Source organism: Haliotis rubra, unplaced genomic scaffold (assembly GCF_003918875.1).
Source record: "Haliotis rubra isolate DU_JTF1 unplaced genomic scaffold, ASM391887v1 Scf314, whole genome shotgun sequence".
In the NCBI taxonomy this organism is placed as follows: domain Eukaryota; kingdom Metazoa; phylum Mollusca; class Gastropoda; order Lepetellida; family Haliotidae; genus Haliotis; species Haliotis rubra.
Window position 1 is genome coordinate 727578 of NW_025766985.1, and position 10748 is coordinate 738325.

Here is a 10748-nt window from a genome sequence, read left to right on the forward strand (position 1 = left end):
TTGTCATTTGTAATATCACATTGATTAAGGCATAGTTATTATGGGTCACAATGTTTAAAGTTTCGAGTGTGGGTTGTGGTTCACATCTCGCATCATATATGTTCAATGGCAATGGTATTTGTAGCGGCGCACCTTTTTTGATAGCGCTTCAGAGTTGCCTCCCTTGGCTGGCTATATTTCTTTTTGAATTCCGGGTCTTGTCACGTCATGTGTTTTCTACGTGGTTCCATGGTGTTCTGAGAGGATAATGATGGAGCCTAACTTTGCTAGAATGATCGAGAACTGTGTAAGAGCTATATAAAGGCTGGTTGTTGAGTAGTACGACACGGGACTTTTCACGTGACTGGATTTATACACAACTGTCTGCCATCGTCAAGTTGTTCAACATTTCAAGACTGATATCGTGCTTGTCTATTCAACTGCTGTCATTGTAAACAATTATCAATCAGTATATCAGTTCTCACTGTAAATGTCAAGACTCTGGTGAGTTAATAGTTTATATTTGTGACCCAACATGTTAGATTTGTGACTAAATTGCATTGTACTAGATATTTGTCATTGTCATTCATTGTAACTTGCTCATTGTTTATTCAATATATTATTGAATATTTTATACTTGTCTGTGTTCTATTTTGGTGGTTCAACGAGGACTCTAAAGCCTTTTGCCACGGCAAATTATTACCCGTAACAATACATTAAACATTTTTTCTTCATGGTTTTGGACATGTATAACTTGCTCAAGATGTTGGTGACTGCAGGTACTTTATAAGTAGTAAAAACTTAGACGGTCTGATTCTCTCAAACAAACGTTCCGTTCCTCCATCCCCACCTTTCTAATCAATATAATCACCAACATTATAAACCACCATCCAAAGTACAAAGCTTTTCCTCTCTGTCTATTCCTTTGTATTTTAAATCATTACTTGTAAGGTTTGGATGTGGCAATTCTTGCTTTCATGTCGAAACTGGACGATACACACGTACACCATATGGACAGAGACTATGCTCCTAATTTAAGTAACATAATGTGAATGTTATTGAAAATAATTCCATGTATTGTTTAATGTAACTTGGTTAAAGAGTTAAGAAGGAAATATATTGATCAGTTTATTAAAATGCATACTAGGATATGAACCATTGGAAGTACAAACAAGTATGTACAACAGAATCTATGGTGTGTGTATTGCCTTGTTTTTTCTCTGTTTTTGTTTCTTTATTATTTTCTTTTTTAAAGGTGACAGGCAACTCAAAGCTCACTGTGAAACATTCTATTATGTACATGTGGGTACTTTACAGGCGCTTCTCTGTACAGCCATATCCCTTGTGACTTGAACCTATTATGTCATTTTATGTGCGCATCAATACGCTTTCCCCTGCATTGCCCTTGTGTTATGGACCGGTGGCCTTATCTAACTGAAATATACTGTATGTCTTTCTGTTGTGTTTTGTCTCCTTTTTCGCAGTCATCCCATATGTGTGTCCTGGTAACACACTGGCCATGATTGCTGCCTGTGTTGTTTCTCTTGTATGGTCTTCTCAATCCCCTGCTGATATTCGCAGGATATGAAGGACATCCCTGGCATCACGGAGTTACATTTTTTAACACAAACACTACGAACCGTCCTAAAATGTTACAGCTATTCATCTCATCAAATCACAAAGAGGTTTTGGCTTTTCGTCCATTGCCCAGGTATTGAAATAGAGCATAAGTAACAAGAGAACATGTGAGACGCCATCTGAGTAAAATTCATCAAGCAGATTCATACTTAATTTCAACCATTCACTGGCATATACATGAATACCACGGTAAAAGAAATTGTTTCCAAGCCCTTTAGTATCTCAACGTGGTCATAACATTAAAATATGAAACGTTCCACGGCATTATTCGAATAACGGCCATACAGACTGGAAACAAACCGATACAACGTTAAATTTAACAAAACTGGGGTAATGTAGTAGTTAAAGTATTCGCTCGTCCCGCCGAAATTCAGGGTTTAGTTTCCCCACAAGGGTACAAAGCGTAAAGCTAATTCCTTTGTCCTTAAAACCATACTCACTCACTCACTAAGTCACTAAAGGAAAGAAATTCTTTAATTGCTCGTGAATCCACAAAATAACGAACTGATAACAGCTATGCCAGCCGACAGAAGTAACAGGCCGTGCCACCCCAGGGTATCCTTCAGCTGAGACGAAATCGTTCCTTCAACCAAACTAAAAGCTATCTGAAAGCAGGAATACATGTCTAGGGTTTTCACAAGTTTAAATAGAAATCATATTTCAGAGACATGATAGATGATGATGGAAAAATATATGATTATAAAAACTTTGTAAAAAGATGTAATATCAAAACAGACTTTCCGACTTGAGGGAGTCAAGAAATCAGTGTCATCCTTTTTATACAACACCAACTCTTGTGTTGAACCTACTTTTAGGCCCATTCTGCCTTATAACATTTAAAAAATGTTTAGATATGTTATAGATATGACATATGCACATATATGTATTGTTGATTTGAAATGAATGGAAATGTAACCAAAAAGTGGGAAAAAATAGAAATAACAATCCGAAGTTTCGGACAGGATTCTAGTTCTCAGAGTCGTTGTCTATTCATAATTGGAGGCTGAACATTTGACCTTGGCTTGTCTTAAGTGTTCACTGATACGGATCAAACAGGCAGGTTCTGTTATATGGTTTGTCACGTGTCAAGCGGAATCAACAAAGGGAGATGAGATGGCGTCGTATTCCTTCTTACGTTAATATGGTAACACAGCTCAAACAATCCACTGTTCTCGAGCACCTGATCCCGTTAGTCATCTCTTACGAGAGGCACTGGTTGTTGAAGATAAATTCTAACAGGGATATTCACGGGACTGGTGGGAAGTAGTCCAACGTCCGGGCCTACTCTGTTCTCGAACACCTGATCCCGTGAGTCGCCCCTTACGACAATCACTGATTACTGCAGATCAATTCTATCCCGGATCGTCACGGGACTGTTGGGAAGTAGTCCAACGTCCGTGCCTCCATTGTTTTCGAGCACCTCACTATCTGATAATGGTTCACAAACTCATGCTCATCATAGTCGGAATTCTACAATCGACTTATAGTATTATCGCTTTTATTTATGTCATTATGATTTTGCATACAACTCCTGTACTGATGCAGTGGACAATTAATGGAAATTATTCTTATCACGCATAGAGGAGACAGACCACTGATTTGCATTGCGAGCTATTTTGTTGTGTCCTTTAATCCTACTTCATTCTAATTTCAGGAAGCTATATGTGAAAATAGCTATGTACACGAACTGGTAAGTACTGACTAAGACCCACTCCACAGTTACTGCAGACTGGTGCGTGTAACGTATGCTTACATGTTTTTTTTATGACATGTATCATAATCACGATCTTTACGACATCTCAATGAAGCCAGTCCTGTTTATGTCAACACCACACGACTTTCGTTACAGTGCGTACGTGAACGTAAATATGGGTCAATAACAACAGAACAGTACGCACAGAATCATGTATTAATTATATACAAACGGTTTAATGTCAACAGTGTCACTGTCATCTCTGAAACCTCTTGAAAAAGACGACTGAAGAAAACCCAAAACCTGTAACAGTAAGGATAATTGGGAATCATGTTAAAATGTCATCAGCATATATATTACAGATCAATGAAACAATGAAACGTATCTTCGAATTGTATTTTAAAACCTTTCATGTTTCCGACATTGAATGTAAATACCACTTCTGCAAACTTCATTAAACAAAACTAACATAACAAAAATGTGTAAAAAATGTAAACTGATGTATCGGTTTTTATACAGTCAAGTGTGATTTGGTAGTCAGGTGATATAAGTGCCGTAAAGAGTTACCCCCCTTATGCAGTTCTTCAACGGTCAAGTTACATTTCTTCAGTGCTTCAGTTAATGCTTGGTTTAAATGTTATACACTTCGTTTTTTGGATGTCACTTCGTATTTCAGTGAGTGAAGAGCTCTGTACAAGTAAAACGTTTCTGAACACCTGTGTCTCCACCAATTTTCACTGATCATTCATACAATTTTTATATATAATTTGCCTTTTATGTCCAATCGAATCTAGTCTAGTCAAGACTAGTGAATACTGTTATTGCCTAGCTTTGGTGCTTTAAGAGAAACATTGTAGAAACCTTGTAAGACCGTTGATATTCATATTTAGGGGGATAAAACAAACTGAAAAGAAATATTCAAACGACCATTACATTTATCATGGAGCTACCACAACGCATCCGATTTCTACATGAATTGAAGGTTGTTGCTGTAGGGGACATCAAATATAAACCCAGAACTCCATGAAAGGTAACTTACTAATGACGAGAAAACCAGCCGCAAGTAAATAGATCCCATGCCAGCCTATGGTATCTTTGACATGTGAGGAGAAAAACGCCATGAAAAAACTGAAGGCAACCTGTAAAGAGTAAACAACATTGTGGCTATCAGAAAGGTGAAGGCATATTCAGTTAACCTGTAAAGAGTAAACAACTTTCTGGCTATCAGAAAGGTGAAGGGATATTCAGTTAACCTGTAAAGAGTTAACAACATTGTGGCTATCAGAAAGGTGAGGGGATATTCAGTTAACCTGTAAAGAGTACACAACATTGTGGCTATTAGAAAGTTGAAGGGATATTCAGTTAACCTGTAAAGAGTAAACAACATTGTTGCTATCAGAAAGGTGAAGGGATATTCAGTTAACCTGTAAAGAATAAACAACATTGTGGCTATAAGAAAGGTGAAGGGATATTCAGTTAACCTGTAAAGAGTAAATAACATTGTGGCTACAAGAAAGGTGAGGGGATATTCAGTTAACCTGTAAAGAGTAAACAACTTTCTGGCTATCAGAAAGGTGAAGGGATATTCAGTTAACCTGTAAAGAGTTAACAACATTGTGGCTATCAGAAAGGTGAGGGGATATTCAGTTAACCTGTAAAGAGTAAACAACATTGTGGCTATTAGAAAGGTGAAGGGATATTCAGTTAACCTGTAAAGAGTAAACAACATTGTGGCTATCAGAAAGGTGAAGGGATATTCAGTTAACCTGTAAAGAGTAAACAACATTGTGGCTATCAGAAAAGTGAAGGGATATTCAGTTAACCTGTAAAGAATAAACAACATTGTGGCTATAAGAAAGATGAAGGGATATTCAGTTAACCTGTAAAGAGTAAACAACATTGTGGCTATTAGAAAGTTGAAGGGATATTCAGTTAACCTGTAAAGAGTAAACAACATTGTGGCTACAAGAAAGGTGAGGGGATATTCAGTTAACCTGTAAAGAGTAAACATCATTCTGGCTATCAGAAAGGTGAAGGGATATTCAGTTAACCTGTAAAGAGTAAACATCATTCTGGCTATCAGAAATGTGAGGGGATATTCAGTTAACCTGTGAAGAGGGATCATTCAGTTAACCTGTGAAGAGTAAACATCATTCTGGCTATCAGAAAGGTGAAGGGATATTCAGTTAACCTGTAAAGAGTAAACATCACTCTGGCTATCAGAAAGGTGAGGGGATATTCACTTAACCTGTAAAAAGTAAACATCATTCTGGCTATCAGAAATGTGAAGGGATATTCAGTTAACCTGTAAAGTATCATCATTCTGGCTATCAAAAAGGTGAAGGGATATTCAGTTAACAAAAGTGAATTATGAAGATTTTACATAAAATAAGGACGTCAGCGAAATATGTCAGACTAATCTCACCGCCGTCACAAAATCATAAATGTTAATACTAACTCATTATGCCAACATGATCTTTGAATACATATCGAGTTATCCGAACTTCGAAATATGTGGAGAAAAGTGCAAAAAGTGAAAGCATGACCCTATAAGTTAACAAATACATCATCTGATATATTCAGATATACTTTGCGATTGCAATCAGTTTTCAAATACAGATTTGACACATATAAGAGGAACTAATTATATAGGATACTAGTCATTTAATTCGGGTAGAGGGGTAGGTTTGTGACCCGGTGGGCTGGTATTTCATCGTCCACTGCCTTACTTCTTTTTTCTCTACTTTTTACAAAAGACACGTTCTTTCGGGATAATATTATAGTCTTGAATTTCGTTTCAACAAATTCTCAGTCGACAGAATATAAAATGATTGATCTCGAAATAAGTTTCCATCTCGATAAAATCTGGATTGTTACCGCTGTAGTGTTGAGAAGGCCGTAGTTAACGGAGAAGTGCTTGCTGCCGAACGTCTCCATCGCTATTAAGGGGAGGATTGTTAAGGGCCCAGTGAATGCGAAGTGTATTGCGCACACCCAGATGAAGTACATTGGTTTCCCTCCATACTCGGTGAGACAGAATGTTGAGGTGAAGACGCCGAACATACAGTTGACGATCATCAGAACAGGCTGTTGCGTTTTGCAAAATATAGAAACTGATGGTTAACTCGAAGGGCCAACCTGTTGTTGGGTGTCAAACATGTACAATAAGGAGCATAAACAGGTCTGAGTATGTTGGTAAAGTGATTTACATTTGAAGAATGTGTTGGTAAGGTCTGTGTGACACTGACTGGATACAAGTTATTTATGCAACACAGTGATATCAGTAAGAGGGAGTAAGTACCATTATAAACGGTCACATACAACGGCGTCGATTTCAAGTTCGGCCCTCCAGATACAAATCGTTTTCTTTTTCCAACAAAGTGACAATAAAAGAAATAAGGTCAAAGATCCGTAAAGAAATTATGAAAATACCTTGCAGACACGCGAAACGAAAGCAACAAAGATCATCCAACATATCCAAAATATAATATTAATCACTTTAATTCTCAAACTTATCTCCAAACATATTACCTTGTATGTATACTTGTCAGCAAGAACGCCCCAGAAGAGATTCCCGGCCACAACACTCACGGACCCAAACGAGGCTACAAGGGCCAGGAAGTAGTCGTCATCAATGAACGTCTCACCATAAGTCTGTTACATATGTGAAAGAGCGAGTAAGTTGGACGTCTCATTGAACAATTTCTAAATGAGTGAGTGAGTTTAGTTGCATACCATATCACGGCGGGGGACACCAGAAATGGGCTTCACACATTCCCCCATCTATGTGGGGAATAGAACCCGGGTCTTCGGCGTGACGAGCGAACGCTTTACCCGGCTACCCTACCATCCCGAACAGTATCTTAGTGATATCATGTCAGAGGATTAAACGTTTCTAGCTTTAGGAGCCATGAGCATGGTTATGATGATGACAAACCTAAAATACCTCACACGGCAAATCTTGGAGTCGAACCTACGTTCATTGACCTTCTAACTTTCACACAGTCTAAGTAAACTTAGGCTCAGTATTATTCGTTACACCGCTATACTGAGTCTAACAAAACATTGTAGAAGGTCGCGTCAGCTAACCTTTTGGACTGACCAATCAGAAAACAGCTTACCAAATCGCGTAAGTTAACATTCGCACATACCGTTTGAGCCTTTACCTAAAAATCACGAACGACTCCGAATGCTATTTTCCGCACGATCGCTTCCGAGTGATACACGCAATGAGTAAACAGTCGCTGAAAATAGCATTTTTGTCAATACTCAAGGATGTCATCTTGCGAAAATATAAGCAAATAGTAACCATGTCATTAGAAACCCATAAGCGTATATACTGCAGGTCAAATATATGTGTTTTATGCGGATTTTCGTTTGTGACCAGGGAAGAGAAAATACAAAAACCGTTTTGTAAGTCACGCTGAACTCTAACAAGTAGCCGTTGTCTGATTGGTTAAATCCGTTCGGCCGTCTTGCGTTTGATTGGACGGTCATAGGTCGCTCAAAGGTTAGCTGACGCGACCTTCTACTAGGTTTTGTTAGACTCGGTATAGCAGTGTAACGAATAATACTGAGTCTAAGTTTACTTAGACTGACTTTCACAGCGATATTAGCAGAGCCATAGACGACTGGGCCCATCCTGCTAACAGTGGCATTTAAAGAAGGGCGTGGGTTACGTCTACAAACATTACTGTATTTACCTGTTTGAAAACCACCCCCGCATTCGTTCTATCCATCGTCATCATCAAGTAATGGGTTCGTACAGGCGACGTTCTTCCATCGAAATGCAGTGTATATCACCTTTGACGATGACACTCCCAAACCAAAATGCGTTTTTGTCACACATGATTGTATCTTTCTGTTTGACCACATTTTTGCCGTTGGATAAAATTCTTTAGAATACGATGCATAGATAGCTTACCTTGTAAAAGAAAAAGTTGACGTCAACAGCAAAACCTTCAAAGAAGTATGCAAACCACACGGCATAGAATATCCAGGAGTGTAGGACCTCCCTCGGTGTCATGTCGTGGCTAGGAAATACAGAGGTACCTCATTCCCTCACTTAAACCACAAATAAACCCGAGACATTGACTGGTAGGTTTTATGTGCGGAATTTTACTGCATGTATTATTACGTAACAGGTGATTTTTTTTAAGCAATGCATTTTCAATTCCTTATCATTATATGTTGTAGATATGTTGTGGATGGGTTGGAGTAGGTGATAGGGAACTTACCCTTGAGTGTCAGACTCCTTGATGACCTCAGTGCTCGCGTCCTTTTCACTGATCGTTGCAACAGCAACAGCACCTCCTCCTTCGTCACTCTTGTAATTAACTGACATTTCCTGTGGTAGAAAATAGTACAGATAGGCAGGTATCAAATGGCCGAGCGTTATTGTCAACGCGACCTAACATTGAGTTGTATCATCTGGAGGGACGTTCGATATCAGTTATTTGTGATTAGTGAGAATTATTAACATTGTTTCATTATAGGCACCCTGCTCACCTGGACGGGGTAATCAGGTACAGACACCCTGCTCACCTGGGCGAGGACATCAGGTATAGACACCCTGCTCACCTGGGCGGGGTCATGAGGTATAGACACCCTGCTCGCCTGGGCGGGGTCATCAGGTACAGACACCTTGCTCACCTCGGCGGGGTAATCAGGTACAGACATCCTGTTCACTTGGGCGGGGTCATCAGGTATAGACACCTTGCTCACCTTGGCGAGGTCATCAGGTATTGACACCCTGCTCACCTGGGCGAGGTCATCAGGTACAGACACCCTGTTCACTTGGGCGGGGTCATCAGGTATAGACACCTTGCTCACCTTGGCGAGGTCATCAGGTATTGACACCCTGCTCACCTGGGCGAGGTCACCAGGTACAGACACCCTGCTCATCTCGGCGAGGTCATCAGGTACAGACACCCTCCTCACCTGGGCTGGGTCATCCTGTATAGACACTCTGCTCACCTGGGCGAGGTCATCAGGCACAGATACCCTGCTCACCTGGGCGGGGTCATCAGGTACAGACACCCTGCTCACCTGGGCGGGGTCATCAGGTACAGATACCCTGCTCACCTGGGCGGGGTCATCAGGTGGTTCCTTCATCAATAAGATGCCTATGGCGAAGACCACTGTGTACATCCCTCCCAGCAGCAGGTAAGTGGACGGCACCATGTCCAGGAGGGTTGCCTGGGTAAAGTACCTAGACACGGACATATATTAGTCAGTCGTGGTATGGGATTGACAGGGTGTAATGTGTTCAAGAACTTTTTATAATAGATAATATAATTAAACGCGAACCGTAAAAAATAGTCAGTCTTGACTCTCTGGTATGTTTCTACTTTAAACTGTCACATAATAATAGTAAGTGTTTTAACTGTTTCTTATGTTAGCTGCGGTAATTGTAATTTTGGATCAACTAAGGTCAACATACATATGCGTCTCTTGACCAATATAATCTATATGGATCTATGTGTGCGTGAGTGAGTGTATTATGGGTGCAACTGAAGCCTCTCACAACAAGCCCTTCATCTCCCTTCACATTCATCAGCAGTCTTCTACTCACTCGTTATCCCCTACTTCCTGGTCAGGAGAGAGGTTTTCAGGGTTGATGAAGCCAGTGATGATTTGGTTGAGGATGAAGCCACTGCCGCCGTAGCCTCCTTCCAGTATCCCGCAGATCAAACCCTTCCGGTTCGGGAACCACTTACATAAAACACACTCAGTCAGCTTCTGAGTTCATTATTTCCACCATACAACTGAACATAAATTGTACCCTTGTAAAGATAATCAAACCCGAGTCCCATATAATTTTCCGGGTTTCTTATTTGATAGTAAACTGCTACGATCCGTATATTCCAGCCGTTTCACGAGGCTCTTTGAATGATCGAGTCTGGACCAGACAACCCGGTGACTGACATCATCAATATTGATCTACGCCATTAGGTTCTGACGACATCCATCAGCCAAGTCGGAGAACTTGACCACCAGGTCCCGTCAGTCGCCTCTCAAGACAAGCATGGCTTGCTGAAGACCAGTCCTCACCCGGTTCTTCCGGTGTGTGTGTGTGTGTGTGTGTGTGTGTGTGTGTGTGTGTGTGTGTGTGTGTGTGTGTGTGTGTGTGTGTGTGTGTGTGTGTGTGTGTGTGTGTGTGTGTGTGTGTTTCCCAATTCATCACTCTTACGACAATCAGGGGTTTCGTGATGATTTCGACTGTGTTGAATTCTCCATCAAAAGGGATAAATATTTCAATATCAAAACAGTAAAGGACCTTTTTAATAAAGTTAATTATCATTTAATCATTGATTTTTTAAAAGAGATAGATTTGTTAAATGAATTTTGATATATGTTTTGTAAATAGAGAAAGCTGTATAATTGGTAGTTCAGATTATCAACTTAGATTGTTTGTGGCTGTATCCTCAAAGGGGTG

General features: G+C 40.0%; 1 protein-coding gene across 1 annotated transcript; it reads right to left on the reverse strand.

Annotated features, from left to right (window-relative positions):
- Nucleotides 1-3549: 3549 nt before the first annotated feature.
- LOC124283403 lies at nucleotides 3550-6388 on the reverse strand. The gene is made up of 3 exons (XM_046719453.1): nucleotides 6188-6388; nucleotides 4350-4449; nucleotides 3550-3613 (listed from the first exon to the last, which is right to left on the reverse strand). Exons 1-3 carry the CDS (start codon nucleotides 6386-6388, stop codon nucleotides 3567-3569), a joined length of 348 nt encoding a protein of 115 aa, XP_046575409.1. The 3' UTR covers nucleotides 3550-3566.
- Nucleotides 6389-10748: the final 4360 nt, after the last annotated feature.

Excerpts from the sequence above, each read along its gene's own strand:
- LOC124283403 (XM_046719453.1), bottom strand. The coding sequence starts at position 6,388 with ATGATCGTCAACTGTATGTTCGGCGTCTTCACCTCAACATTCTGTCTC. Across the intron at positions 4,450-6,187 it reads GCCTTCTCAACACTACAGCG|GTTGCCTTCAGTTTTTTCAT; the intron begins GTAACAATCCAG and ends TACTCTTTACAG. Across the intron at positions 3,614-4,349 it reads GGCTGGTTTTCTCGTCATTA|GTTTTGGGTTTTCTTCAGTC; the intron begins GTAAGTTACCTT and ends TTACTGTTACAG.